At 36.4% G+C, this 27,695-nt stretch overlaps 5 protein-coding genes across 5 annotated transcripts; all 5 read right to left on the reverse strand.

Moving 5' to 3' along the window:
- Positions 1–5: 5 nt before the first annotated feature.
- LOC145914815 (uncharacterized) lies at positions 6–2,567 on the reverse strand. The gene is made up of 10 exons (XM_083002663.1): positions 2,375–2,567; positions 2,244–2,320; positions 2,048–2,180; positions 1,902–1,981; positions 1,629–1,696; positions 1,399–1,494; positions 879–972; positions 636–827; positions 461–578; positions 6–151 (listed from the first exon to the last, which is right to left on the reverse strand). Exons 1-10 carry the CDS (start codon positions 2,465–2,467, stop codon positions 62–64), a joined length of 1,041 nt encoding a protein of 346 aa, XP_082858789.1. The 5' UTR covers positions 2,468–2,567; the 3' UTR covers positions 6–61.
- Positions 2,393–7,802, reverse strand: LOC145914814 (uncharacterized). The gene is made up of 11 exons (XM_083002662.1): positions 7,384–7,802; positions 7,045–7,140; positions 6,838–6,917; positions 6,614–6,686; positions 6,167–6,240; positions 5,696–5,835; positions 5,230–5,317; positions 4,763–4,978; positions 4,259–4,403; positions 2,756–3,898; positions 2,393–2,455 (listed from the first exon to the last, which is right to left on the reverse strand). Exons 1-10 carry the CDS (start codon positions 7,540–7,542, stop codon positions 3,803–3,805), a joined length of 1,167 nt encoding a protein of 388 aa, XP_082858788.1. The 5' UTR covers positions 7,543–7,802; the 3' UTR covers positions 2,393–2,455; positions 2,756–3,802.
- Positions 7,803–8,570: 768 nt separating this feature from the next.
- On the reverse strand, positions 8,571–15,339 carry LOC145912986 (uncharacterized). The gene is made up of 16 exons (XM_083000473.1): positions 15,154–15,339; positions 14,772–14,914; positions 14,599–14,671; positions 14,248–14,363; positions 14,072–14,144; positions 13,837–13,916; positions 13,445–13,517; positions 12,956–13,035; positions 12,820–12,892; positions 12,406–12,479; positions 11,807–11,946; positions 11,343–11,438; positions 10,877–10,964; positions 10,238–10,453; positions 9,722–9,866; positions 8,571–9,385 (listed from the first exon to the last, which is right to left on the reverse strand). The coding sequence occupies exons 1-16, from the start codon at positions 15,310–15,312 to the stop codon at positions 9,302–9,304; spliced, it is 1,713 nt and encodes a 570-aa protein (XP_082856599.1). The 5' UTR covers positions 15,313–15,339; the 3' UTR covers positions 8,571–9,301.
- Positions 15,340–16,440: 1,101 nt separating this feature from the next.
- LOC145912987 (Golgi SNAP receptor complex member 2-like) lies at positions 16,441–19,827 on the reverse strand. The gene is made up of 7 exons (XM_083000474.1): positions 19,698–19,827; positions 19,237–19,301; positions 18,958–19,066; positions 18,467–18,599; positions 17,864–17,936; positions 17,676–17,746; positions 16,441–17,413 (listed from the first exon to the last, which is right to left on the reverse strand). Exons 1-7 carry the CDS (start codon positions 19,724–19,726, stop codon positions 17,252–17,254), a joined length of 642 nt encoding a protein of 213 aa, XP_082856600.1. The 5' UTR covers positions 19,727–19,827; the 3' UTR covers positions 16,441–17,251.
- Positions 19,828–20,586: 759 nt separating this feature from the next.
- On the reverse strand, positions 20,587–26,079 carry LOC145913756 (protein Wnt-3a-like). Its single transcript, XM_083001509.1, has 7 exons — positions 25,970–26,079; positions 23,564–23,734; positions 23,326–23,405; positions 23,065–23,178; positions 22,219–22,391; positions 21,062–21,258; positions 20,587–20,869 (listed from the first exon to the last, which is right to left on the reverse strand). The coding sequence occupies exons 1-7, from the start codon at positions 26,077–26,079 to the stop codon at positions 20,587–20,589; spliced, it is 1,128 nt and encodes a 375-aa protein (XP_082857635.1).
- Between the last annotated feature and the right edge of the window lie 1,616 nt (positions 26,080–27,695).

Below are 27,695 nucleotides of genomic sequence, written 5' to 3' on the forward strand. Positions count from 1 at the left end.
ACAACCTTTTTTCGGCAGCAACATATAAAGCAATTGCGACAACACTAATCGTGAATAACTTTTAAACAGTTGCAATAATATACATGGAGCCACGTTGCATCCCACTAGGACCTTGTTGAAACACAGGATTCGGGCCACATCTGTTGGAAGCCTAAACAAAAAATGTTGTAGCCTATTTGCAAGCTAACAGCATTTTCAGGTTATGCATGTTTTTGTGTATTATTAGCAATATACAACAAAATAAAATTCTCCTGCAAGTAATCATTAGTCGTTTGATTGATGTCATTCATGATACATATATTTCGCCTGTATTTGCAGGCATCATCAGTATAATCTGTTACTGAGTCTTTGTTGGCCATAAAGAAATCAGGAGATATGAAGTATACAAACTTTTATTTAAACAAAATGCTGTAATTTATTTATTTGTTACAAATTTACCCATCCTGAGACATCATAGTACCTGGGGCCCAGTTTGATTTGCTTTATTTGGTCCATTTCTTAACAGTGGGTTTGGTCCTTTAGGTTGAGTTTTTTGTTTTGAAGTAAGTTGTTTCTTGTGGATTGGAGTGGATTTGACTCTAAACAGATTTTGAAAGCAATTGTACAACAAATTTCTCCAAACTTTTATAACATACTTTTTTCGGAGCTGCTTTGTTTGTTTTGTAGTGTTCGTTGTTAAGTCCTTTTTCACTTCAGACACTTTTGTTTTGTCTTTTTGGTGTGGTGTTTGTCTTGTTATTTGTTGAGCTTGAGTTGTTTTCACATTTTGTGAAGATCTCTTCTTATTTTCTAATGAAGGTACATCTGTTCTTTTGCTGGTAGCAGGTCTACAAAAAAATGTTGTTAATCATCCTGCACATAAAAATTACAAACATTACTTTTGCTCGTTATTTTTGACAGTCGCTGGTTTTGTTGGTGTCGTTTGAGTTGGCGATTTGCCTGGACCTTTGCTTTCAAACATTTTCAGCATTTCTATAAAACATTTTGTTTATTCTATTGATTTTGAGTCTCATTATGCCCATTCGTTGGTCATATATATAGGCCTAAGAATATATAAATTGTTACTGATGCTGCCAGGCATATTTATTGCTGAATACTGCCCTTCTGGCAAACAAACAAAAACGCTACAAAAGAAAAGAAGAAGTGAAAAAACGATAAGAAAGGGCGAACACTTGTCATTTTTTCACTTCTTCTTTTCTTTTGTAGCGTTTTTTTGTTTATGTGCCTCAAATGTGTCCACTTTGCTAAACTTACATTCTTACCTCCTGATGAAGGCTGTTGCATAACAGCCGAAGCATTGAGAAACGTAAATAAAATAAAGTTTGCCAGAAGGGCAGTATTCACTAAGAATATATGTCTTCTCACAACAGAAAGTAGGAAAATCAGCAACATGTAAACCTTCTGCCATGGTAACATTGTTTCTTGCTGCCAGCAAGATTTTTTCTGATGATTCATCCGTTAGCCATCGATGCCTTTCCTTCAACTGTTTCTTTTCTGTCAAAAAACGTTCAATATGTGTATTTATTAGTATTTATTAAGAAAATGGCAATGTAGTTAGTCTGGAAATATGTTTTAAATTCATTTTTTTTATTTTATTAAATTAAATATCAACTCTTGTGAGTGCTTACTTCTTTCCAGTTCCGCATCAAAGAATTCAACATTTTGTGTCTGCTCAGTTTTACTGCTAGATTTTGCACTAAAAATGCACGAATAGCATGTCATTTATGTTGGGCAAAATAATACAAATTTTCTGACACAGATTTTCTACCAGTTTTTATAACATTTTACAACAAGAACATTTTACAACAACAAGAACATTTTACAACAACAAGAATTGTATTAGAGCAACTTCAGTCAAAAACTTTTTACTTTTCTTTGCAAATTCGGAAGTGACAACAAACCTTGATGTTGTTGCTTTGTTTGTGGACATAAAGGTTGTCTCTGCGTTTTTTCCTTGCAATCCTGCCTTCGGTGTCACTTTCTTCAAAAAAACAAGTTTTTTAATCAAGTTGACAGTTATTCCACTATTGAATAAACGATCACTCACAATTGTTGGTTTTGTTGCTTCGCTCATTGTTTCAAGTTTCAAATTTTCAGTTGTTTGAGTAGAGGAATACCCCAAATTCTTTAATCCCTGGCTAACTTTGTCTAAATTACCATCATGCTTGTTTAGCTGGTACCTGTGAGTAACATCTGTAAGACGGTGTTTACACAAAAAAGTTGACACATGTTGCAAAAAATACCTGATAACAGCTGGTTTTACAGCAGGAAACTCAAGTAAAACTTTTTGTACCAAATTGTCAGTCGTCAAAGGGGCTGCCTGAAAACACAGGATTTTACCACAACCACATACACTTTGTGCATTTTAACTGACCTTTAATGGCTGAGAAGACTGGGTGGGTTTTACTGATTCTTTTCTGCTAAAATCCTGGAAGCTGGTGGACGTATACTTTGGCTGAAAAGTCATTTTATATCATGTGAATGACGGGGAAACATGCAATAAAACTTAATGGCCAAAGTCCAAAAACTGTTTGCTACTAAGCCACACCTGCTACTGACTGGAAACATCTGATCCCATCACTTGTTGTTTGCTGAGTAAACTTTATGCTACTCATTTTTACAAGCTCTGTCAATTTTGAAAGAGCCAGTCAACATGGAAGCGCATGTTCTGAGTGACTGAATTGCTCACTACACACAATTCATTGCTTGCAAACTTTTAAACAGTTTTCAGGTTAAATACACATTAAGCACTTACTTTTAACAACAGGATCAGCCTGGCTGTTGTTAGAAATACATATTTTGTCCTGAAGGCATCATCAGTTCCTTATTCATGAAGTCAACCCAGTATGGAAGGTACAGGAATCAATAGGTCAGCATCTGCAGTTTATGGTTAAGATCCCAATTGTTCAATACATAAAGTCATTTAATTTAGGTAAGATGTGTCAAAAATAATGCTGGTTATTTTTGGAAAGTTATTTTGTAGCAGTTGCACACTGACTAACATCTTTGATAAGGTTTATAATTACATTTGTATTTACAAATATTGGCCAACTCCTCTTCCTCTCACAGTGTTTGAGCTCTTGTAAAAAAGTGAAATACACGTGTTCACTGACATGTGACTGTTTATTTACACAAGGTTAATGTTTAACAATAAGGTAATATGTGTAAGTGGGCAGTTTCAGGAAAACTTGTAGTAAATTTACCATAAAAATCACCAAGCAAGAAGATAACAATTATTAAAACAAACTTTGATTGGATAAAATAGTGTAAGCCCCTCTACAATTACAATGCAATATATTCAGCATAAATTACCCATAAAATAAGGTTTTGAGAATGCACAAGTTGTTTGACACATAGACAACAAGACAACACTTCCTGGATAAAAAATATTCTTTTTTAAACTCATATTGGAGGAATATATTCAGTGCAAATTAGGAAACCCCAACAGAACAGTGAGTATCCTAATATAGTTTTCAAGAAAGTTTACCACAAAAACTTTTGACAAGGCAATATACTTTCATATGCGGATATGAACATTTCAGACAAAAGCAAACACATGCTAGCCAAACATATCATGCATTGCAATATCAAGTATGTCATGTCAGAAAATGTAATATTGCAAATGACACCTATTATGCATAACCAAAATCAAAAAAGATTGAAAAAAACTTTTCAGACATTTCAACAAACAAATTGAAACCAATAAAAACAAAAGGAGTAATATGTTTTATGCAATAAAACTGCATGTAAAAAATCCTGCTGTTGACGGAGACAGGTGCAATAATAGTTTTAATCAGCAATATTATATTCTGAAATAAAAAACGCGTTTCACTGGGCCAACTGCAAGATTACCTGGACCATTACGGTTGCTTGGAAGTGGCCCACACCGGTTTGCAGCCTAAAAGCAAAAAGAATTTGTTGTGATCAGTGAAGTGTAACATTTTTTGTGCCCTGTGTTTATTCATTTTGCATCCTGTGAAACATTCCAAAGCTGGTTGTGTAGAAATGTCATTAGTCGTTTTTTTCATTAATAAACATAGTTTTCTTTCATGACCAGTCCTAATTTGTATGTGCAGTTGGCTCATGCTTTTGCAAATACAAACACAAAACAGATTTAAACTGTAATGAATTGTTCAAAACATTTAAGGAAGCTTTGTTGACATGATTAATGTGTCAGATACATGTTAAACATTGTTGTAGCAAAAATTAAAAAATTGTATGAAATGTTTAATGATGGCAAATAAGGACTTTTTGGTACCTGTGGGCCATTGCGAATGTCTTTGTTTGGGCCCATAGCTGCCACATACTCAAGAATCAACAGACTTGGGTCAGGTCCATTACGCAATGATGGATCTGGTCCAGTTGGTTTCATTCTATTTCCAGATGTCTTCCAGTTCACATTTCTGGTAATGTAATAAAATTTCAAGAAAATTTACCCGTTTAAGCCATCAAAGATAAATAGTCTACAATAAAGAAACTAAATTAAATAAGAAAACCAAACATTAAAAACACCATGAAAGAGGTATGGCATGGTAATTAAACAAAATGATTGCGTTTTAGTTTTTGTGAATTGATTGTGAGCAATTTTTGATGAACATATCCTCAAAATTAGAAAACGTTTTTGGTAGCTTTGCAAACATTTTGTTAAGATACCAATAATGAACAACATCCTTTTTTAAGTAAAGATCAATTGAAATAACAGCTCTTCTCATCATTGTACTCTTGACAATATTTTCTATTAATGGTCATACATGCATCCTACCTAGCTTGGTAGTTTTTCTGTTGGACAGTTGACACTTTTTTCTGCCGTGCAGTCTGTTTTTGAGGTGTTAACTTAGGTTTTGTGACTTTTGGTGCTTGTGGGCGATTCAACATTGAAATAATGGAAGGTCGGGTTGAACTGGACAACTTGCTCATATCAAACAGTTGTACTTCTGGCATTGCACGAAATTCAGTCTCTTCGCCAAATATAACGGGTCTAAATGATGCAATAAATAAATAGTTTAATAAATGTTGAAGTAAATTTGAATTTGAGAAATTTATCGCCTCAAAAATTAAGTCACGAAAATAATTCAATTCTCAATTACAATTATACCATTTTGAACAAAAAAAAAAGAAAAAATTTAGCCAAAGTTTTGCCACAACAACATTTTTATTGAAATTTGCAAATATAGTTTGTAATTTCCTAATTTTTTGTTAAAATACACCTAATGAATAACCTGCACTTACACCAGGGAAGTTGACTTGTACAAATCGTCACTGGGCATTTCAAAAGACTTTGGTTTTGAAGATTTTTTGTTGTCTTTCTTGAGTAAAACTATAGTAAATAGAAACATTGAAATGCCTTCGCTTCATATCTCGTTTCACTTGAAAACATTGAAATATAAAAAATACAAAGTTTCTGGTGTGAAATGCAGGTGGAAAACTTCACCAACAATTTTACAATATCAAAAAACTTTGCTTTAAAACACAATTTATTGTTCACTAAAAATGCATCAACTCATTTCGAAATAAAAGAATATGCAAAAGACTAATATTGCATTTTTAGTGAAACATATTGGATTCTATCTAAAGGAGAATCAGAAAAGGTATTTATTTACACATAGATTTCTGAAACAAAATTTTGATTCAATGCATCTGACTACATTGTGTTTGGTTTCAAAGTCATATGAAAATGTACCAGACTAATTCATACTTTTATTTTTCTCAGCTTGCGTCGGTTTCTTCTTTGCCGGTTTAGATTTATTCACTTCCTTTCCCCCTTTCACAAAACCCATTTTCTGAATTAGTGGTCGAAACCTCCCAACATTGTTGTCAAGTTGGACGAGAACTAATCTGGAAAGTAACATGAATTGTGAGGTTATTTCACATGTGGATTAAACACAAACATTTTACACAAAAATAACCAGTTTGTTTGTCATGGACAACACAAAATTGATTTCCCATCATGCAATGTATTCTCAGTTTTAAATCTTTAACATTCGGATTTCATAAACACAAAACAAAATTTTGAGAATATACAAAAAAGTTTATACATTTGCAGCAAAGTTCATTGTTCAAACGATTTTTTTTTTCTGAAAGAAGTATTGTCAAACAATCAGCAATAATACCTACACCATAACCTGAAAGCCCAACAAAATGGTGGTGAATTGAAAGGGTATTATACCTAATAAAATCAGGTGGAGCATCTTTATACTCAGACTTCAACTGTGTAACAAGCAATTCGTCAGCCACAATCTTCTGCAAAGGATAAAATACAGTTTAGACAGACGACCCTATCTTATCATATTACATATGAGGTGAACCCTAAATGTTGTACATGGTGAATTAACAATAAAAATATGCAGGTTGAAAGTAAGAGTAAAACAGCTGGGAGATCTAAAAATCACCACCAAAGAATGACACACAATGGTTGACCTAATTATTATACAAAAATAAAATGCAGGGTGTAATATCTAGGTGAATAAAATGCTGCAAAATTGAGTGGGGGGGAACTTCACAAATAAAAGTTAAGAAGCCCAGAAGCAAAGCACAGTTGCAAACCTCCAGCTTGCTATTAAATGCCAAAAATTGGGCTAAGCTATTTTATTTATTTTAATTCTCACATAATTACCTTTGCATGCCCTTGTGATTGCAGCAATGAAACAGTCGCCTGGTAATCATTGCCGTTTCGGCGAAGAATGTCACTATTTTTGAAAAAAATATTAAATTAATTTAAAAAACAATTGGTTTCATTCACAAACACAAATATATATATTCCTATAAAATTTTTCTAAAAACATCTTCCACTACAGGACTAGGAAGTGTATGCTACATTTTCAAAATGTGTTAAATTACCTGATTAAATCTTTCCCAGCAGTTTCATAATCTTTATGCAGTTGGACCACATAACTTTTATTGAGTATAAATTTTTTAACCTGACAAAAAAGTACTTTTGCAACATATTACAAAAACAAATTTAAACAGAAAATCAACTAAAAGGTAAGCATTAAACTCATATCTTCAATCCTCATCAATTCCATAATTTTCTGGCAAATATTTTACTTTTGTGTCATCTGCATTAATCTGCATAAAACTTGTTTCAGCCTTTGCTTTTTGGGTCTGCTGCTTTTTGGGTCGGCCATGTGGTTGGCGAGTTTCCTAAAGCAACAAACACATTGTTTAATTGAAACCAAACAATTTTTCAAACTATAAAAACAAGATGCTTTCCATTATCTTGGCAAAGACTTTTTGTAAGATCGACAATAAAGGTAAAATTAAACAAATAACGTCATCCAGCTTCTGTACATGAACTTTTTCCGTTCACAATACAATAAACTAAAACAATGCCTCATGTTGTAAACAGTATTGTTTGATATTACATACGACCAGGCCAATCATCACCATTTGCATTGTTAGCCTTGGGTCATCCCATTGTGTGGCCTTTGTAGCATGGTTAAGATAGAACCACCTCCGATTCTTTGGGTCATACTTTGCTTCCCAACCAGCTGGGAGTGGCATTTGCTGTGGTTTTAACCCTGTATTTTTCTTGTACCAACTCATATTGCGGGTGTTTTACTGAGGTTAAGTTTATCTGAAAAAAATGTGCACAATAATTTTTCAATGCCATACAAGCATTGAGTCATGTATGTTGCAGCTCAAATTTTGTTTATGTTCAAGTGGAAGATATTTTAACGAATAATGATTGTCTGGACCATGCATGGACTAGCAAAGTAAGGGCATAAAGTACACAATTTAAGCTAGCCACTTTTTTTTCACCCCATGATTACATTGCACACGAAAAATCATGAAATTTACAATCTTTAAACTGATCAAAACATGTTATACTGTAGTCAAAATTTGCTCCAAGCTAATGAGAGAATGCTAACATGCTGCAAGAACTGGACAAAAACAAGCAAATATACAAAGCTCTGCACCAGGCCCAGTATAAACATAAACCTGTTTAGTAAAAGTTTCCAGGGTGGCGCTATTTCGCGCGGTACGAGTTAGGGGGTATTTTTGTATGGGGGCATTATGGTGGAAAATTATGAAGCAAGTCGGCTAAAAAGTTTAAATTACGACTTCTCTCCTCCCCCGACTAGAATCTGATACAAACCCTGCTCCTGCTTTTGATGATGCTCGCAAAACCTCCATCTCCAGCGCAAACTTCTAAAAAAGTGTAATATCAGATATTGTTGTTGGAAGTTTTCCACTGCGACTTCAGCTAGCATATGAAAAACCTTCTATATCGGGTGGCGTTGTTAGTGGTTAAGTATGACGATCAGCCTGGCTGTTGTTAAAAACACATATTTCGCCCTCTGGGCATTTTCAGTTCCTTGTGAACCCATTGCAGAATGTCAATAATCACTGGGTCAGCATCTGTAGTCTATGGTTAAGATCCAAATCTTTCAACATTTAAAGTCATTTAATTCAGGCAAAATGCATCAAAAACAAATACTAAAATAGAGACATCTGTTTTTTAGATGTTTTTGGCGAGTTATTTTGTGGGGGTTGCACACTGACAAAAATTTTTTTATAAGGTTTATAAGTTCTGTTTGAGCACTGTAAAAAAGTGAAATACACGTGTTCACTGACATGTGACTGTTTATTTACATAAGGTTAATGTTTAACAAAAAGGTAATATGTGTAAGTGGGCAGTTTCAGGAAAACTTGTCGTAAATTTACCATAAAAATCACCAAGCAAGAAGATAACAATTATTAAAACAAACTTTAATTGAATAAAATAGTGTAAGCCCCTCTACAATTACAATGCAATATATTTCAGCATAAGTTTCCATAAAATAAGGTTTTGAGAATGCACAAATTGTTTAAAACATAGACGACAAGACAACACTTCCCGGATAAAAAAAATTTTAAACTGTTATTGGAGAAATACATTTAGTGCAAATTAGGAATCCCCAACAGAATATTGAGTATCCGAATATAGTTTTAAAAAACTTCACCACAAAAACTTTTGACAAGGCAATATCCTTTCATGTGAGAATATGAATGTTTCAGAGAATAGGGAACACATACTAGCCAACAAGGATCATGCATTGCAATATCAAGTATGTCATGTTAGAAAAATGCAATATCGCAAATGACACCTATTATGCATTACCAAAAACAAACAAGATTGTTAAAAACTAAAAATTTCAGACATTTTAACATATAAAACTAAAGCACTAAAAACAAAAGGAGTAATATGGTTAATGCAATAAAACTGCATGTTAAAAATCCTGCTGTTGACGGAGACTGGTGCAATAATAGTTTTAATCAGCAATATTATGAAGTAGTTAAATCAAGAAAACACAAAACAGGATTAAAAAACGCAGTTCATTGGACCAACTGCAAGATTACCAGGACCATTACGGTTGCTTGGAAGTGGCCCACATCGGTTTGCAGCCTAAAAGAAAATGGATTGTGTTGTAATTAGTGAAGTGTAACATTTTTTGTGCCCTGTGTTTATTCAGTTTGCATCCTATGAAACATTCCAAAGCTAGTTGAATAGGAATGTGATAGCCGATTTTTTATTTATAATGTTGGCTCATGGTTTTGCAAATACACACATAAAATAAATTTAAACTGTAATGAATATTTTAAAAACATTTAGGGAAGTTTTGTTGACATAATTAATGTACCAGATACATGTCAAACTGGAACATTGTTGTAGCAAATTAACTGTTTTAAAAATTGTACAAAAAGGTTTAATGATCGCAAATAATGAAAGACTTTTTGGTACCTGTGAGCCATTGCGGATGTCCTTGTTTGGGCCCATAGCTGCCACATACTCAGTAATCAACAGACTTGGCTCAGGACCTTTACGCAATGATGGATCTGGTCCAGTTGGTTTCATTCTATTTTCAGACGTCTTCCAGTTCACATTTCTGGTAACATATTAAAAGTTAAAGAGAGTTTATTGCTAAGCCAATGCCATCAAAGATAACCATACCAAAATAAAGAGATTGAATTGATATTTTTATAACATGCACCATGTACAAAACATGCACCATGTACAAAACATGCACCATGTGCAAGAAGTATGGCATGGTACATTAACAAAATGATTGTAAATGGCTGAATTTGTAAATAGAATGTGAGCAATTTTTGTTGAACCCATCAAATTCAGTAGAAGTTTTAGGTAGCTAGAAAAATGATTTATTAAATTTTAAGTAAAGATCAATTGAAATAACAGCTGTTTCAATCCTTGTATCCTCAATGACATTATTTTCTATTAATGGTTATACATGCATCCTACCTAGCTTGGTAGTTTTTCTGTTGGACAGTTGACACTTTTTTCTGCCGTGCAGTTTGTTTTTGAGGTGTCAACGTAGGTTTTTTGACTTTTGGCGCTTGTGGACGATTCAACATTGAAATGATAGAAGGACGGGTTGAACTGGACAACTTGCTCATGTCAAACAGTTGTATTTCTGGTATTGCAGGAAATTCAGTCTCTTCGCCAAATACAACGGGCCTAAACGATGCAATAAATAAATAGTTTAATAAATAAGCAAAGTGGAGCCAATAATATGAATTGTGTAAATTGACCGTTTGGTCAGCAAAGTCGTCTGATAGTCACACCAGCTGCACTGATGAGACCTTTTAGGTAGAAACAGTGGCCATCTGTCTGCAGCTTACACACAAATACAACGGGCCTAAACCATGCAATAAATAAATAGTATAATAAATGTTGAAGTATCTTTGAATTTGAGAAATTTATCACCTCAAATATTAAGTCACGAAAATAAATCAATTCTATTACAAATTTTCCATATTGAATAAAAAAAATTGTAACCAATGTTTTGTCATGACAACATTTTTTTGAAATTTGCAAATATAGTTTAGAATTTGCATCTTGTTTTGTTTAAAAAAAAACTTACGAATAACCTGCACTTACGCCTGGGAAGTTGACTTGTACAAATCGTCACTGGGCATTTCAAAAGACTTTGGTTTTGAAGATTCTTTTTTTTCTTTCTTGAGTAAAACTAAAGTAAATAGAAATATTGAATAACGACCACGAACCAAACCCCAGTATAAGTGTTTTTACATGTAAGACATCAACAAACATATGCCTCTCTTAAGTGACCTGTACATTTTTTCTAAACCATCCAACCAGCAGAACATTTTTCAACTGTAGCTTATAATTTAAGTGCACACCACCGCCCCTTTTAAATTATAACACAAAGGTTGTATTATTCCCATTCTTAGAAAAAAAGGTTATTTTTTCTGTCATATTAAACCTCACAATACAACAATGATTATTTTAACAATGACAGAATAGTTCTTCTGTGTTTGTAAGTTTAATTTTTTTCATAGATCACTGAGCAAAAGAGAACCTCATGAGTATAATACAGACTACTTACTTTCAGTGATGGATATATTGTAGTTCGTTGTGTTTAAGCACATTTCTATGGTCTTATCGTCGGCATGTGGGTACTTCGTCTTCATATCTCGTTTCACTTGAAAACATAAAAATATTAAAAATACAAAGTTTCTGGTGTGAAATGCAGGTGGAAAACTTCACCAACAATTTTACAATATCAAAAAACTTTGCTTTAAAACCCTATTTATTTGTATAAAAACACGATTCACTAAAAATGCATCAGTTCGCATTGAAATAATATAAGATGCAAAAGGGGCTGTTTGAATGAGAACTGATATTGCATTTTCAGTGAAACATGTTGGATTGTATCAAAATAGGAATCAAAAAAGGTATTTATTTACATATAGATTTCAACATTCTGAAACAAAATTTTGATTTAATGTATCTGACTACACAGTGCTTAGTTTCGGGGTCATACAAAAATGTACTAGACTATATTTATACTTTTATTTTTCTCAGCTTGCGTCGGTTCCTTCTTTGCCGGTTTAGATTTGTTCACTTTCTTTCCCCCTTTCACAAAACCCATTTTCTGAATTTCTGTTCGAAACCTCCCAACATTGTTGTCAACTTGGACGAGAACTGATCTGGAAAGTAACATTATTATGAAGTCATTTCACATGTGATATTATAAATAATCCTGAGTCGTTTGTTTAACGTTTTTTCATATATATGTTTCGCCTGTGTTTGCAGGCATCATCAGTATCGCTAAAAAACACAAACAACGCAGTTAAAACCAACACTAATACAAGAATGTAAAAATATCATTATATTATCTTTATATAAATATCTTTATATTTTTATATTCTTGTATCAGTGTTGGTTTTAACTGCGTTGTAAATCTTTTACATTCAAATTTCGTATAGGCAATGTAAATTCTTAAGAATATACAAAAAAATTGTACAGTTGTAGCAAAGTTCATTGTTTGAAATATTTTTGTTTTTTTATGCAAGTTTATGAAGCTAATTTATGCAATCAATAAAAGAATATCTACACCAAAGCCTAGAAGCCCAACAAAATGGTTGTGAATTGAAAGGCTATTATACCGTATCACATCAGGTGTAGCATCTTTATACACAGACTTCAACTGTGTAACAAGCAATTCATCAGCCACAATTTTCTGCAAAGAATAAAATACAGTTTAGACAAACGACCTTATCCTATCATATTACATATAAGGTGAATTAATAATAAAAGACGCAGGTTGAAAATAAGAGTAAAAACTGTTTTTTTGGGAAACTTAAAACCCCCCAAAAAAACACATAATGGTTGACCTAATTATTATACAAAAATAAAATGTAGTGAATAACATTTGGGCGAATAAAATGCTGTGAAATTGAGTGGAGTGAACTTAACCAATAAAAGTTAAAGCACAGTTGCAAACGTCCAGCTTCCTAGTAAATGCCAAAACTTGGGCTTAGCTATTTCATTATTTTAAAACAGGATTTTCATATAATAACCTTGGCATGCCCTTGTGATTGCAATGATGAAACAGTTTTCATGAAATCGTTGTTGTTTCGGCGAAGAATGTAACTATTTTTAAAAAAAAGATTAAATTAATTAAATAAGCACTTGATTTCACTCAAAAACATATACCCAATCAAGGTTTTTGTGGCAGACGGAAAGTCATCATGGATCTGGTCGACAAAATGTTGATTCAGCACAAAACTTTCCACCTGCAAATCAGAGTATTTTTATCTGATCTTCAATAATTTATTATATTTGTAAAATCTTCGCTGATATGTATTGTTTTGATCAAGTTAGCAGGATATAGAATAATACAGTTGGCATAACCAAATAGCCCATAATCATCGGGTTGCAGACAGTGGAGCACACTGTTTTATCCTGTAAGGTCCAATCAGGGCAGCTGGACTAGTGGGCACAGATTTATTTACTTTGTGGTACTTTTCAGACAACTTCGATCCATGAAGCCATGCAGGCCAAAACAGTGTTACACCACGGCAGTCTAGTACATTGGCAATTGTGCATAGACCATGAATTGAAATAGAAATGATTGTATCTACTAAACAAACAACAACAGCCTATCTATTTCCTGTACAGCTCTAACATAATGAGGCAAAATACCTTCTTGTAACCCATCGATTTAAGGGCTGTTTCAGTTGCAGAATACTTGTTTTGATGTGTCCGAAGCAAGGATCTAAATAAAAACAACATATAGGATATGAGTCTTAAACATTTGTTGTGGCATGTTGAGTTATAATTGTAGTCAGTAACAGGTGGTTTTCGAAAACGCTTGACAAAAATGTTTGGTGCGGACAAACCAACTTACACATTACAAATTTGAAATTACAAATCATAAACTCGTACGGTTCAGCCTTCAAACAATGTGACCAAAACAAGGTGTATTTGTGCTAAAACAGTCACCACAATCAGCCAAATTTTTGTTTCATGTTCAAAAACATCTTCCGCTATGTGACAAAGTGTAGGCTACTTTTACAAATTGTGAGTAAATTTACCTAATTAAATCTTTCTCAGCAGTTTCATAATCTTTATGCAGATGGTCCACATAACTTTCATTGACCATAAATTTTTCAACCTGCAAAAAGGAACATTAGCAACATTATACAAAAACAACAACAAATTATGGACCCAAAATGACAAACTACTAAACCATAAGCACGAAAACTTATATTTTAAAAGTTTAATCTATGACGTAATGCATAAATGTGAATACATCACTAAAGCTATCACCTTTTTATAACCCATAGTTTTCAGTGCAGTCTCGGTTGAAGAAAGAATATTGATATGTGTTCGAAGCATTGATCTGAGCAAATAATTGTAGGACTTTTTGTGCAAGTAATGCATAAATGAACAAAGAATAGTGTCAGAATGCTCTTAAGATTGAAATATTAACTTCAATTAATTACTTGGCCAAATCCTCATCAATTCCATAATTTTCCATCAGATATTTTACTTTTGTGTCATCAGGATCAATTTTCAATAAATTGTTCGCAGCTTGTGCACTTTGGGTCTGTTTTTCATTCTGTAATAATAAACAAAGAAATGGTCGTTAGTTTTCTCTGTTAAGCACAGAAAAGCACAATAAAAAGTTTAAATTAACTACAAGCAACTTTAGTAACTACAAAAACAACATGGTTTACAAATTTCTCAACCTGACAAAAACACACCTTTGCAACGTTTTACTAAAAACAACAACATATGGACCTAAACAGACAATCTACAAAAACATAATCATTTAAACTTTTATCTTAAATCACCTTTTTATAACCCATTGTTTTTAGTTCAGTCTCAGTTGAAGAAAGAATATTGATATGTTTTTGCAGCACTGATCTGAATAAGTAATAGTTACATTTTTTGTGAAAGTGGTGCAAAAATGCAGCAAAAAAAAATACTGTATATGTAGATTACAATATTATCTTCAATTAATTACTTGGCCAGATCCTCATCAATGCCATAATTTTCTGTCAGATACTTTACTTTTGTGTCATCTGCATTAATCTGCATAAAACTGGTTTCAGCCTTTGCTTTTTGGGTCTGTTGTCCATACTGTTGGCCTTGTGGTTGGCGAGTTCCCTAATGCAACAAACACATCGTTTAATCTATACCAAAACAATTTTTCACACTGTAAAAACAACATGCTTTCTATTATCTTGGCAAAGACTGTTTGTAAGATCGACAATAAAGTTAAAATTAAACAAATCATCCAGCTTCTGTACATGAACTTATTCTGTTCACAATACAATAAATCAAAACAATGCCTCATGCTGTGAACAATATTGTTGGATATTACATACGACCAGTCCAATCATCACCATTTGCATTGTTAGCCTTGGGTCGTCCCATTGTGTGGTCTTTGTAGCATGGTTAAGATAAAACCACCTCCGACTGTTTGGGTCATACTTTGCTTCCCAACCAGCTGGGAGTGGCATTTGCTGTGGTCTTAACCCTGTATTTTGCTGGTACCAACTCATATTGCGGGTGTTTTACTGAGGTTAAGTTTATCTGAAAAAGATGTGCACAATAATTTTTCAATGCCATACAAGCATTAAGTCATGTAGGTTAAGGTATATGTAGCAGCTCAAATTTTGTTTATGTTTAAGAAGAAGATTTTTTAGCAAATCATGATTGCCAAGACAATACACGGATTAACCAAATCAGGGCATAAAATCATAACTACACAAATCAAGCTAGCCACTATTTTTACAATGTGGTCAAAATTTGCTTCAAGCTAATGCGAGAATGCTCCCATGCTGCAGGAACTAGACGAAAACATAAAGCTCTGCACTGCACCACACCAGCCCAGTATAAACAAAAATCTAACTAGCAATGCAAAAGTTCCAGTGGAGGCGCTATTTCGCGCGGTACGAGTTTGGGGGTATGCATGCATAGGGGCATCTTGGTGGAAAATTATGACGCAAGTCGGCTAAAAAGTTTTAATTACGACTTCTCTCCTGCCCCGACTAGAATTTGATGCAAACTCTGCTCCTGCTTTTGACAATGCTCATAAAACCGAACTCAATCTCCATCGTAAACTTCCTGAAAAGTGGTGATATCAGATGTTGTCGAAGTATTCGACTCCGGCTTAAGCTTATGAAAAACCTTCCATATCGGATGGCGTTGTAAGTTGATTTAATTATAACGACGAATAATTAAAAAAGTTAATTATAAGTCCCGGTGTGTTAGTATCTTTCTTAAAAGTTGGTTTTGATTGGGTGTGTTAATTTGAGAAAATACTACTACACCGGGTCACAAAGTTTTCGCCAAACTTGATTCACAAACAAGCCTGTGTGAAACAGAAATCTGTGCGAATTTCATTGGTTAGGTGTAAACAGGGCAGCCATCTGTTGTTTAACGTTTGACACGGATTTCTATGTTGCATAGGCTTACATGTGGATCAAGTTTATCGAAAACTTTGTGACCCGGTGTAACAGTATCTTCCTTTAATTTGACCCGTTCTGTCGGGTAGCCAGCAAACGTCCTACGTGGTTTACTGTGTATCAAGCTGTTCGTCTACGCCCCGTCCTGCTAAAATGCAACTTCCACAAAACCTTAATATTAGGATAAAATTGGTAATTTCCTATTTCAATCGCATTTTTCTTGCATTTTCCTTTATTTGGCAAAATAACGCAACGCATTGGCATTTGAATATAACGCACGGCATAAAACAACTCTCAACAGCCTCCCGTTGAATTTTTTCATTGGTCCTTTTCAGTGGATTTTGCACTCGAACAAACACACACACACACACACACACACACATATACAGCGATAAGACTTCCGTAAATCAAAACAGTGCCAACAATAAACAGAAATGTCTAAACATGCGTGCTTGGCTATTTGTCATAAACGTTGAATTACTATAATCCAGTCTCTGAAACGGGTTAGTAACGAGCATGGGTTTGTTATATATAACATGAAAAAAGCAAGGTGTATCTTCTACCACAAATGAGCCGTTAACTCTGACACCAAGTGTTCCTATTCAAGACACCAAGACAACATACATACATACACCACTACTATCTGTAAGCATTTGCAGAAATGATAAACGATGCATATGATTGGTAATTGCACTATGCTTATAAACAAGGCTTATATATCTTAACACTTGAATTTAAGACTCTTTTTATGTGGAAACTGCTTGGTTTATGCTAGAGAAATGACTCAAATACAAAAAAATAGGTTACATAATAGAGGAAAAAGTGTCATTTACAGTGGAACAACAACCCATTTGCCAATGTTTATCATCAATCATTTAGAAAATTGAAAAATATACAACTAGGTAACCGCACATTGCGTTTGCTTACACAAAATGTCAATAAAGGTGAGAATTGAAAGGGACTAGATCTTCCAGAACATTTTAAATACTACTAGAGGAAATATACTAAGATTCAAACATGTAGAAATGTTCACTTAAGTATAAAACTTCCACAACAAATACATGATTAAAGATGTAACAAACATTCCGCCGAATAAAATGATTTTGTCTTGAGTTGTTCTCTTTTCTATCAACCTCATTACAGTATTGGATAAACCCAAGGTATTGGAAATATTCAACATCCGAGTTTTGACTCCCTAAATAGAGCATTTCATCAAATTTAACAACAAATAAATCAGCATACAATTATTGGTAACACATTCATATCAAACTTATGCAGAAAAAGCTATTCATTAGTTTTTTTTTTAAGTTTTTTTTGATGATTCCATGGTTATTCATAAACAATACAAAATATACTGTTGGTTTTGTGGAGAGTATTTAAACAAGTGGACTTTGATCCTAAAGAAAAAGTAAAGGAAAAAAACATGAATAATATCTATAAGCTTCCTTTTAACTTACCTTTAACATTCCACGTTGTCCCCTCAGGTTGTCAAGGATGCTTGAACCTTGGCTTAAAACATCATCAATACCTACCACAGAAACATAATAGCAATTATATTTCCAATTTTCTACACAGCACAACATCATCTTGTGCTATAAAACCATCCATCAACATTTAACAATGGTATTTAAGGTATGGAACTCACCTCTGTGAGCATTCGTCAAGCCCTGGTGGTGATTGAGATCTGCGTCCATTTCAATAGCTGTATTCTCCTCGTCCTGAAAATGAACAGTAAGAAATCAAATGTTCGGGGACACTTATAATGGGTTTACTCATATTTCGGAGAACACAAGGGCTGGTCCACATTTCAATAATTTACTGAACTGATTATGACATAAGTTTTAGCCTTGAACTGTCTTAAATACACAAAACACCTTAAAGTTTTTTTGTTATCAGAACATGTTGAATGATTGCATTAATATTGTGATCAAATTTGAGCAGCTGTGATCACCAAGTCAAGGCCTTCACAGTGAGATGTCTTGTGCGAGTATGCATTTGCTATTGCATCATTATACCATACAATAGGAATTCCAGCCTTGCACTAAACTAAATTAAATGTATGCAATGTTTGTGAGGTGCATAAAGATGGACACTGTTTCAACATATAAGATCATTTTATGCAGCTTAGAAAATTCATGTTTTTGGTTTCATGCTTGCTTCTAATTGTACACAAGTTACAGAATTACAACAAGCCAGAGACTGGATTGGGTTGTTTACATAAGTTGAAAAAAATAATTTGAAAACCTACATTGGTTTTGAATGAAGTTCGCAGCAGTAACTGCCTTTCTCTTTTCTGTTGGTCTCTCATGTCCCTCCGGTGGTGGAAGTTTCGCAACGCAGCTTGTATGTGTTGGGAGTCATATCGAATTTGGTCCACTTTCCTACAATGTTTAATTCAAGCATAAGTAAACTGTTTAAAGACTATTTGTGTAAACCAAAGGTCGACAACCTTTGGCATGCAGAGTGCCAGTTATGCAATATTTGCGCTAAGTTGAAACATGTTTGAAGATGCAAAACCTAAGTTGGTGGAGATTATTTTAACACTTCAACGTACATGAAACAGTTTTTAGTGAACTTGGGGCCATAATGAGGGAAAAAGGCCAAATTTGTCCCCGAAACCATATATTGTCGATCTCTGGTGTAAACTAAACAAACTGATTATGAATTGTTGAATTTAAGGCCAAAGCGGTCGAAGAGCTTTAGATTAAAAATGGTTAAATGTTCGAAGAATTGACTTACATTCTGGCACTTTGACGCTTCGTAGGATGTTCTTTGTTGACTAAAATTGTGAGTCTATCACAATTTCCATTGATTTGGTCAATATGAGATTGTATTTGTCCTTCAATTACTACAAAACACATCATCATAACTCAATGATAATTACTTAAATTTTAGAATTGTTGTTTGAAGGTTTATTCATCTAAAAATTAACATGAACAAACAGGAAGTTTCAGCTTATGCCAGTAAGGCTAATTTTTAATTAGGTTCTTGGGACATGCAGAAAAATAAACTTCTTACAATGTGAATCATGTTCTGGAGCAGATTCCAGCCTTCCCATATGGTCTTGTACCTCCTGTATCATTCTAGGAAAAGTCAATGCAAAATTTAAATTGGTTCTAGCATAAATATAATGTAGCTAATGATCCAGATTGGAAAAAATGTTAAATCTTAGGAAAAATCTTTTTACCGATAAATTTACCGATAATCTACACCATATTAATTAGATACAAAAAAACTGTTGCATTCGTTCGTGTGTTAATGATCGCAGAAAAAAAAAATCCTCCACGCAAAAAAACAAACTTTCCAATCTGGCTGATGATACATAGAAACCATGTTTGAGACACAAAAGAGCTAAAACTTGAACCATTATCACTACATAGAGATTATTGCTTATAAGCAACTATAGTTTTGTTTGAATTTGGAAAACAAAAAACTTTTTAGTTTATCAATGACTGTTTGGTTTATAGGTGTTTATGTACCTGTTTGTTTGGTGATAAAGTGCTTCCATGTCTTTGGCCCAACTATTTTTACTTCAAGTTATCAACAAATAGTAAGCAAATAAAGTCTTGTCTAAAAGCTAACCAAACACCGCACACGTATCGTGTATCTGCGTAAGAATTACAAATTTAGAAAAGGGCAAAAACTTCACTAACACACTCTCGAACCAACAGGTTGTTTAAAAAATAAACCCACTTCACTTTTTTTTTGTCGCCGCGTTGTAATATTACGTCGCTCTCACAGAAACGCGCTGGAGTGGTTAAAATTAATTGTATTGTTATCAGCATAAACTTTGTGTTAAATTAGTCAAAAATATTCCTTGAAAAAATCATTTTATAACCACACACCTTTTTGTAGTTTCATTCACCTACATTCTGTAGCGTGCTTCTACAATTTCGGAAATATTATTAACTGTTTTGGCTACGTCACTTTATACAATACCCCGGTACTTTCCCTAAATCCACTTGCTGTTGAATAATTTTACCTTTCTGGACGAAACGAAAGTGTTCGGGAATTTTTTTCGCTATTGCGCCACATTGAAAATAAAAAATACACAAAACATTACTAGAGGCAAGCAAAAAAGCAGCCACACTGGCGCTAAACGGACAAACAACAGACAGACAGGAATAAATAAACGTGAGTACGAAAGTAGACTTACCCGCATGTAAAAAATACAAGACATGACAAGATCAAATGGAACATGTTTGAAGCGTTAAAACAGCAAAGCGCCCATATAAATAACTTAAAAGCAAACGAAATAGAAAGTCGGTGGCACGGCAATACGGTGGGCAGTGGGTTCAAATCCCAAACGCCTCCATCGGCTCAAAACTGGTTCGTCTTCACAGTGATACGACTGATGACGTCATCGCGTCACTTGCAAGTGTGTTCGTCATACTCAACGACGCAGTCCTGGCATTGTACTTTGCAGCACCACTGAAACACGCAGTGGCATTTCTCGGTGCGCGTCTTTCGCTTTGTGACGTAACCGCGTCCGCAACAGAGGAGGAAGCATCCGTCCACTCCATCTGAGTCCGCTTTGCATATTCTTCCGCGCGTACCTTTGATCCCTAGAGAATCGTTCCGCTCGCAAAAATCGGGGGAGCTGTCGTAGTAAATCAGATCTTTTTTGGTTGGTCGGCTGTGAAAAGGGTGACTGCAAAAAATACAACATCGTTTTTGTTTGAAAATATTTCCTTCCATTTGCTGCTCACAATAAACATGCTTAATTACTAACTTACAGGAAGCGGTACTTTCAAAATTATTTAATCATGGACACTCACTCAAATTTTTACATAGGCGTCAAACTTCGCAATAAAAAATATCAACAAGACCACTCTGTACAAACCTCGGCTCAAACACATCCTGGCAACCTCGCGCCCCATTAAAGCTTTGCACACTCATCAGTGAGGCGTCCAAGTAACGCTGCTTCAAATGTTCGCCAACTTCGTTGAAGTTGGGCAGCACCAACCAGCAAGTCTTCAGTTCACAGCTCCCTGAGACACCGTGGCACTTGCATTTGCGTTCGACTCTGTCTTTCAGCGCCTGGTGATGTGAGGTAAAGGAACGTTAATTTCATTCCTCGGCGCTTCAAGACGTGCGCGCCTGTGTTTTGGTAAGATTTCCTGCGGCCGGCCCGAGCTGATAATGTTTGTTTGTAAACTGAAAACCCAGTTCACTGAAACGTGGGTCACGGAATTTTTTATTTCACCCCGTCTATTTATCGTGCGTTGCATATGGCAAGTGTTTGTTTGTAATCATTGAAGATTTTGCTGACATATTCTTTCATTGGGATTTTCAAGTTTTTTGTTCTAACGTTCATTACACAAATCAATAGACTCAACTTACATAACGATTTTCTTTGAAAATTAAGCACGCAATTCTCATGGGGTTGTATAAGGCATAAATTACCGGACCCAACCGACAATAGTTGTACTTAAAGGTGGAATAATGTTCCGCTTGCATTTTTTGGGAGAATATATCGCTTATGTGGGCGCCCTATTTCACGGTGATATCAAACGCATGGATTGCTCTACATTGACTTTCTCAATACCGACAATTACACGGCCAGTGCGGTGAAGTGAAAGGGTCGGTACAGTCAGACAAACAAACAAATCAAACTGGAGGTAATGGCCGACAAATCGCGGTTGCCTACGTCACTGACATAACAGAATACCGGGGGCGAAACCACGTGATAAAATTCGTCGCGACGAATATAATTACGCGCGACCCAAGTCTCGACAATATCAAAGTGGTGGGAAATATTCATATTTTCAGATATGTTAGGTCTGGAAAACCTGGCGCAATACCATTTCTACCCCTTTCGTTGCCCATTGAATTTACCACAGTAAAAAAAAGAATATACAACTGGACTCTTAAGGAACTGTTAAGAGGCTCTGATCGCAAGCATTCTGGACCTTCTTCCCGACTTTAAACACAGCTCTGATCGCAACGCAGGCTCACTATCGCAGGTGTTCACAGAGTTAATTTGAAGGAGCTTCTCACCTCTCGTCCAGCCTCGTTGTTGTGCAAATTCATCATAGACCGGGCGTAGGTTGATTGATCGCGGGCGTCGACGAATTCGCGCGATTTTACGATTCCATATTCCACATTCTCGTCACATGACCCCCACTTCCAATCGTCACGTGGCAGGTTGCGAAACCTCGGTCGAAATCGGCCTGAGGTGACAAGAATAATTATTGTAAATAAGGCATTTCTTTTAATTGAAGAAACAACTATCTGGTTTCTTACAATGTGTCGCTATGGTATCTTAACTAGGTATAATTTATTGGCGCCGTTGGCGATACTAAAGTTGGTGATTTTATATGACAGTGACGTCATATCAGCGATGTCGTCACATGTCGAGACGAGCTATATATTTCGCGTGCCGGGTGGCGTGATTGAGAGGAAATTGATGATAGAGGGGCAATTTTTTGTGATTGCAGATAAGCGTGATGGCCTTTCGGGCGCGGCCGCATTCCTGACTGCGCCATTTTGATGTGGTGCTTCCACTCCACGTCTGATGTTGTCCACATTAGCGATGTCGCGACCATTTATTCACCCGAAAACGACGACTCTTTTACAGGCGAAGGAAAATGGCACAAGGGAGTCGGACCGCTCGCAGACGGAACTGACTTGCGATCTCGTAACGATAAGACCGGTATCGCACCAACAGGTGTTAAAAACGAGTTTTCGGGGTCTATTTATGTTTGTCAGGTAATGACAACGGCAATGACTGGCGGGACAATGCACTCGGTACCATTGACACTCATAACATAGCAAAGGCCTTTCTGTAACAGTTTTACCAAAAAACATATATTTTACTTGTTGCAAGTTTGTTTATTGACTTACCGTTGTTGTTACATCTCACGCAATTTTCCAGTTCGCCCTTAGTGCATGCTTTCGTTATGCTGTGGGCTACACCAGCTGCGGCAAGTGCGTGAACAAATGCTGCTTCTCTTGAGCCTGTGAATACAAATATCTAAGTATAAGCTTAAAAAATACATGTGGTTTACAAAAGTGTTGAGAGGAAAGCTTTGTTTGACAGTGTTTTCCTCTATAATGTGTTTTAAAGATTATATTTGAGATTTCTGTACATTTATATTCGCTTACCTTTGTCCAAAACTGTTCCGAACAGCGATTTTCGTCTGTTGTGAATTCCACTCACCCGAGAAGCGGTGCTACAGTTCCATCTATACCGAAAATACATCGTCATTTTCATGCAATTTATAATACTTTTTGGCGAGTACATTGCCGAATATGTAATTGATAAAAACGCTCTAAAAATGGACAGTTCTCACCTAAAAAATACATTTGATCTGGGCTTTCGGAAAGATCCCTTTGCACTTACCTTTTGTTTTTGAACTGATGTTGACATTGCTCGAAGCCCAGTCTCGTGCCGGCAGCGATACTGGACATGTAATTCCTGTTCATCTTGCAGAAACGTAGTTGGCGGGAGTTGAGCCCAGGAACGCGCGAACAAGCCACCGTTGCCATGTCAACCGAAGTGCCCGATAAATTCCTGCAAAATAGAAAGCAGTGGGTTAGGTTAAACTACCTGATTAAATCGTTTTTACAGAAATGTTGCCGTTTAATGCAGCTGCAAAATAATTTCCGGGAACATAGACAATATTTTGGCACAGTTTTCAACAAAATCAATTATGGTTTAATGGTCGACATAGTGGTGTTTTGGACAGTTGTCAAAGTAAACGCGATCCCGAGCAAGTTAAACCACATCAAAACAGCGCATTCAATGATAGTCGTTCATTTTTTTTCATCATGAAGTTCGGCAGCCTGATAGGTTCAATCTCTCAGAAGTTTTATGAAAAAAACGCCCTTGTCATCGACAGTCTTGTGCCATGGTAAGGGGACTGACCAAAACATATTTTACGGGCAGTCGGAAGACGTCCAGACCACAGCAAGTAAAGACCAGACAGAAATATGCGTCATTTTGTTTTGATTACATTGATATAATCTTAATTTCGTCAATGGTTCACCGGGCCCGTGGCAACCACGCGCCCCTATAGAAATCAAGGGCAACTAATTCCAAAAAACACCGAAGCGTCGAAAAAAAATAATGATTCAGAATAAAATTTTCGCGCAAAAACTGCGAAAATTGCCTGAAATCGGGTCCCTCGTTAGAGGTTTTGGGTAGGGCTGTAAGTGCTGCTGAGTTGAGAAACCGACGGCTAGACATTACAGCAAAAATTTCGGATTCAAAATGGTTGGCATAGTAGGACGCATTACTCAGGCAATTTCTGCTCTTGCAAAAATAAGAGTCGGAGACACAGAAATATGAAGGTCAGTGGAAGAAGCTCGTACTCCCACAGACACGCGCTTAAAAATGCCGGCTGCTGGCTTAGAGCAATGACCGCGAATGCCACGAAATTGAGAATAATTTCTAAACAAATAAAACACTGCTTCGAAAAGGGTCGGGCAAATAGTAAAGGGATTACGGTTTTCTGGAAACGAGGCTATTTCTCACTTCAAATTAACGCCGAGCGACGCGTCGTGTTTTGTTTTTTCTGCAATTTGAAACAATGCCACGATTGTTATCGCACGTGCTTCTGTTACAGCCCCCCAGAAAAATTTGTCTTTTCGGAATAATGGTGGCATTAGTAGAGCAGCATAAAAGCATAAAGTCGGCGAATCGCTAGGATTAAAAACCTTGCTTCCAAGAGGAGATATAGGAGCAAGTTTGCAAGGACGCGATTTGGTCGCGGTTAGTTGTTTGTCATATGCAGTGACAGATTCAAGCCCGAAAAACAACTCTGCGACTGTTGCTTTTCTTGCGGGCGCTCAAACGAGGGGGGAATGTCGATTTTGCCTCCAGATTTTATCTCCGAATCCCAATTTTCCAGTTTCTTCATTTGAACCAGACACCCCCATTACGATTGTGATAAACGACCTATCGTAGCACACCGCTCTAACAGTCACAACGTTTGGTGCGGAACCCAGGCATCAATGGTCCCGGAAGACGTGACCCCGTTCCGGCTCATTAGCCACAGGGGTCACGTGATGGCCTGCGGTTTTGGCGGGGCCGTGCCGCAAATGTTACCGGGCTTGATTGCAATCAAGAAGCTGGGGCAAATGAGGCCTTTGTTCTCACCGACCAAAATAAGCTGTAAATACGAACATGGTTCAGAATTCGGGTACGGTCGAGTTTCTGACGCACGTTGAATCCTGGATATACTAATTAGGATCCTGGTACAATACACAGAATATAAAAGCATGAACCAACTTCCTTAAATGGAAACGGGAAGCGGACTTCTTTACGCGGGGTTACCGTGAAATATCAAGAGAATAATTACAGAAACCTCTGTGACCGTAAGTTTGGCGCAAGACGACGTTTTTGTTTTAATTTTATTTACATCCCATATCACGGCGCCGACTGATCTCCCATGTCCAATTGTCACGTTTAAGTCCAATGCCCACATAAGTGCAACCCTACAGGACCCGTTTAACTCGTATGCAAATGTTTCTTCCGTCTCACGTCCTAAGCGTAATTAAGCAATCCTTTCCTATTCCGTAGGTGCGGCAAGAGACAAAACAAAGCATCAGGCACTAAAAAGTCCTTCCACGAATCCACAATTGCTCAGTTATCGTGCCTTTGGCAACAATTTGAGCCAGCGAACAAATGACTTGTAACACTAATTACACCTTTTGTATTGCCTTGGTCGCCGGCCCCATACACTTACATGCACTAATGTACCCAAACCTTGCTGTTAAGATATAAATCTCGACCACGTTCACTTACCACCACTTGGGTGCGCCGGAGCGTGCTTCGCATTTTGACGTCACAATTCGGAAAATTACGAACCAAAACATAGGTCCGAGCCAGATTGCAAGTGAACCGCCTCGCAGCATTTTTCCTCCAAACAAATGCAAGTAATCCAAAATCTAAAAGATGTCTTGCTTCTTTTCTGCCTTCGACTCACAAGCGTTGTAAATTCCTGTTATCTCGTCGTATGACTGCAGTGTATTGGAATTGGCAGCACGAATTTCCACAAATAAATGGCGCCCGGCGCTTTTTGGACACTTTTTCTCGGCGTAATTTTTGCCACTACCCGTGGCGGTGGTAAGGTCGAGTGCCAACAGTTGCCAGCATTCGAAGTGCGACAATTACGCAATTACTGGGGGGCGCGACGTGGGGGGTGACGTCACCTCAGCGGTGGTCTTCGTCGGCAAAGCGCGAAAACTTAAAGAAACAAGGCAGATTACTTTATCATTAATTACAGCGTAACGGAAGGCAAGCAGGGCGCCTATGTCGTGATTTTTCTGGTGACGTAAAAATTAAGATGATTAAAAACAGGAACAAAAACAGATCTAAAAAAGCACGTTTCCTGTCGACGCTGCTGCAAAGCGCATATCGTTGTTATTACAATTATATTTAAAGAACATATGGATGTAAACAGTGGTCAATTAGGTAACTTTCCAAAATAGCCGCAACATTTTTAACCAAAGCGTAAATCACAAGCTGACATACAACTTGCTTTGCAAACTTGACCTCAAAAAAAGCCTGAAACAACACAAACATTTCCTTTCTCATCTACACACCCACCAAAGTAAACAGACAAACCCATACCTCCCCAAGCAGCTTACAATGCCACTACACTTGCACAGGGATGCTGTTGAACAATATTACTGTCCCGGCGCAATGAAGCAAGTCTGCGGCCAAGGCACCCTTCGCGGCCGGCCATTTTGAGACGCCGCGGCCCACTCGTTTGACCTCAAAACAACCGCTCCTAAACGTTAGATAAACAATTCACGACCGAGCGAGTGTCTGTGACGTCACAGAGAGTACGGCGCGACGCCCTCTAATTGGCTTAGAAATGTATAGGGTGTTGCATTCCGGTGGCAGGGGACCAATTAGGGGTTCCGGCTTAGGGACCCCCAGTGGCTTATAACGATACAGATTGTGTTGATAGCAGTAGAAATTTTATTTTCAAATCATCGGGGTATCAAACGGCGATGTCTTGCAGATATGAATCGTCCAATTTTTCGCGTGTATTTCTCAGACAAAAAGGGCGGAACCAAATAAATTCGCACCTTAGCCTCCTAATTGCAAGTTCGGTGTAAACTTGCTTGTTTCGCGGCATTTTGGCAACATCGCAGGTAGTAATTGAATTGTCGAAAGCCGAAGTGATTCAAGCGAGAAAGCAGAGGCGTCGGCCGTTTTTACTGGCGTACATATACCACCTGTCGTGAATCACTGCAAAAACAGCCGGAATTGATGTAAAATTCGAGGAGAATAGGAATAACAACGACAAAATATATCGCTGGACAGAAAATAACGCTTCTTGCTCTTCAGGCTGAAAAACAATGTGTCCATAACGCTTGCAAGGAGCTTAAAATAGCCACCGTTAAAACGAAAACATTTTGAAATTTACAACGTCATGTTTCAAATTTTAAAAATTTCAACATTTCTGCATTATCCCCTTACAATAATAAGCAGCTTGCAATTCTAATGGCGGCGTTTCTCT

The sequence above is a fragment of the Ascidia mentula genome, chromosome 9 (genome assembly GCF_947561715.1).
Source record: "Ascidia mentula chromosome 9, kaAscMent1.1, whole genome shotgun sequence".
NCBI classification, from domain to species: domain Eukaryota; kingdom Metazoa; phylum Chordata; class Ascidiacea; order Phlebobranchia; family Ascidiidae; genus Ascidia; species Ascidia mentula.

Bases quoted from the DNA above. Each gene is read 5' to 3' on its own strand.
- LOC145914815 (XM_083002663.1), bottom strand. From the start codon at position 2,467: ATGACTTTTCAGCCAAAGTATACGTCCACCAGCTTCCAGGATTTTAGC. The intron at 2,321-2,374 runs GTCAGTTAAAAT...CTGTGTTTTCAG, and splicing joins AGTCTTCTCAGCCATTAAAG to GCAGCCCCTTTGACGACTGA. The intron at 579-635 runs GTATGTTATAAA...AAATCTGTTTAG, and splicing joins ACAAAGCAGCTCCGAAAAAA to AGTCAAATCCACTCCAATCC.
- LOC145914814 (XM_083002662.1), bottom strand. From the start codon at position 7,542: ATGAGTTGGTACAAGAAAAATACAGGGTTAAAACCACAGCAAATGCCA. The intron at 6,687-6,837 runs GTAATTTAACAC...TTTCAAAAATAG, and splicing joins GCTGGGAAAGATTTAATCAG to TGACATTCTTCGCCGAAACG. The intron at 3,899-4,258 runs GTACCAAAAAGT...TTTTGCTTTTAG, and splicing joins ACATTCGCAATGGCCCACAG to GCTGCAAACCGGTGTGGGCC.
- LOC145912986 (XM_083000473.1), bottom strand. From the start codon at position 15,312: ATGAGTTGGTACCAGCAAAATACAGGGTTAAGACCACAGCAAATGCCA. The intron at 14,672-14,771 runs GTAATTAATTGA...TTACTTATTCAG, and splicing joins ATTGATGAGGATCTGGCCAA to ATCAGTGCTGCAAAAACATA. The intron at 14,364-14,598 runs GTGATTTAAGAT...TTATTATTACAG, and splicing joins AAACAATGGGTTATAAAAAG to AATGAAAAACAGACCCAAAG.
- LOC145912987 (XM_083000474.1), bottom strand. From the start codon at position 19,726: ATGGAAGCACTTTATCACCAAACAAACAG. The intron at 17,937-18,466 runs GTAGGTTTTCAA...GTTCATTTTCAG, and splicing joins GAACTTCATTCAAAACCAAT to GACGAGGAGAATACAGCTAT. The intron at 17,747-17,863 runs GTGAGTTCCATA...TTTCTGTGGTAG, and splicing joins CTTGACGAATGCTCACAGAG to GTATTGATGATGTTTTAAGC.
- LOC145913756 (XM_083001509.1), bottom strand. From the start codon at position 26,079: ATGCTGCGAGGCGGTTCACTTGCAATCTGGCTCGGACCTATGTTTTGG. The intron at 23,179-23,325 runs GTAAGCGAATAT...TTGTATTCACAG, and splicing joins CGGAACAGTTTTGGACAAAG to GCTCAAGAGAAGCAGCATTT. The intron at 21,259-22,218 runs GTGAGAAGCTCC...TCACATCACCAG, and splicing joins ACAACGAGGCTGGACGAGAG to GCGCTGAAAGACAGAGTCGA.